Genomic DNA, 2,142 nt, shown 5'->3' on the forward strand with positions numbered 1-2,142 from the left:
ATTCAAAAAATCCAGTTGTTTGTTTATTAAAGGAAGTATGCATGTATTTTTCACCCAGATTTACTCGTGGGTAAGCTACAGCATCTACCTTTTTCAGCAAGGGGGATGGAGACTCTGAAATGACTCTTTGTTGCTCGCCCTCGTTCTCAATTGCTCTCATTTTTCCAGAATATGCTTCAGTATGAGAGGAGCAATAAGGGGATGCTCTCTTCAATGTTCTACATGAGACAATACGAGACTCCTGCAAACAAGTATTGTCTTGAGCAGCTAAACAAGTATTTCCTGCCTGCATCTTTCTCCTTGTATCAAGCTGTGGAAACTTAGGGGACATCTGATGACAGTTCAAGCTAGATGGCTTGTTGAACTTCACAAGTTCACAATTCCGAGAACCCTGTGAACAAAAGCCAACATCAAATTAGTCAACACAAAGGCAAACAGATAAATGGATTCTGTGGCTCTTGTTTCCGAAAACACAGTGACAGCTATGATAGGAAATTGAACTTCTAAATTAGAAGTACAAACTAGTCATTACCTATCACTCACATAGAATTAGCCATCTGGCTATTAACACTAGATTAGTAAGACAAAATTGGACTCAAACTCAAATATACTCAGGAATAACTTCAAATTAACAATAATGACCATCCAAAAACAAGATCAAAGTAGAAAATTACCTTTCTGATCACAACCCATTTGTCATCTTGCCAGATTTGACGCAGCCGGATGTTGGATTTGTGAACTCTGAACTTCTCATAAGATCCCAATAGCCTAACCAAATGATAATTCCCACCCAAAACGTTCAAAATCATAGCCATTCTCCAAGAAACAGCATCAAACACTTCTGCAACATCACCAACTGCCCAACCTTCCATACTTTCCACGGGAGGAGGGCAAGGCCTAATAGCCTTCCTTGGCACTCTCTCCACAACTGCCTCACTTCTCAGTTCGAGAGAACCTTCATACATAACACTGTAAGTGTGGCCATTACCAGAGATAATCTTAGCACAATGCCACTCTCCTGGAGGCACCTGTTTATTCTTTAGTACCTCCACTTTACTCCCCTTCATGAATCTCATGACTGCTATGCTAACCCAGAATTCAAAATCACAAAACCTGTAAGAACCAATAAATTAAAAGTTAAAATCAGACAAAAACCTCAGTATAATAAAAAATAAACTATAACTTCCTAAACTTGATTTTTATCCAATAATTCTTAATACTGAACAAAAGCTTATCACGGGGAATTACTTGGTGATCAAGAAAAGAACCCTGAAATCAAATGCTACGACCTAAACGAAATCTTTCAAAGGTTTGAAACCAAAAAATGCAAAACCAATCAGAGGCTAAGATCTACAAAACACAAAAAAACAAAAAAACAAAAAGAAAAAACAAAATATAGAATAGTAAAGACAAACAAACAACATGGAATTGAAATCCCAGTTACATATGTATGTAATATGTTAACTGAAAAGGGCAAACCATCTAAGTCTAACGAAATCAAACCATAGAATAATCCTTAAACCCCTCAAATATACAACAAAAGTACTCAGTCAAATAACATTAAATATAAAATCAAAACAAACAAATCATATGCAAACACAAAATTTCAGATTAAAAAATAAAAAATAAAAACTTTGATTTCTTAGGCATACAGAGAAAACATCAAACTTCAAATAACAAAAGAAATTATGAATAGCAAAAGAAAAAAAAAAATTTGACTCATTTGAGATGAAGAAACTGACCTTCCTCTCTCTATGACTGCGTTTTGGATTTCCGATGGCTTCCTCGAAAATCAAGAGTTGTGTGTGTGTTTAAACGTGAGATAGGGTTTGTTTTTGATTGTGAGATCAAATAAATTTGGTTTTACAATTTATATATATCTCTCTCTCTATTGTTGTACGTCTCTCTCCCCCTTCGGGTTTAAGTTTTATCTGGAGTTTGGGATCCTCGCCCTTTCTTTTATTACTTTTAGGAAAACAAAATCTCAACCATAAAAATTGCTTTATTCCCACGAAAAAAATATATGTGTATATTATCTTCTTCTTCTTTTTTCTTTTTTCTTTTTAATCTGAATATTATCTTATTTTTAGGTACCTCACTTTTCACATAGATTGAGATCATCAAGTTTGTCAAAATAAAAAA

The 2,142-nt window shown here is 34.6% G+C and overlaps 1 protein-coding gene across 2 annotated transcripts in view; it reads right to left on the reverse strand.

Moving 5' to 3' along the window:
* Positions 1-2,142, reverse strand: part of LOC112003947 (uncharacterized) — a 5,587-nt gene extending 3,445 nt beyond the window's left edge. For both annotated transcript variants that reach the window (XR_002882044.2, XM_024036174.2), the window contains exons 1-3: positions 1,743-2,142; positions 675-1,113; positions 89-391 (exon numbers count right to left, since the gene is read on the reverse strand). Coding sequence is in view for 1 of the 2 variants with exons in the window: in XM_024036174.2 (XP_023891942.1) it covers positions 89-391; positions 675-1,076 (705 nt within the window). In the remaining variant the exon portion in view is untranslated. The remainder of the gene's footprint in view (positions 1-88; positions 392-674; positions 1,114-1,742) is intronic.

The sequence above is a fragment of the Quercus suber genome, unplaced genomic scaffold (genome assembly GCF_002906115.3).
Source record: "Quercus suber isolate HL8 unplaced genomic scaffold, Cork oak 2.0 scaffold_424, whole genome shotgun sequence".
NCBI classification, from domain to species: Eukaryota; Viridiplantae; Streptophyta; class Magnoliopsida; order Fagales; family Fagaceae; genus Quercus; species Quercus suber.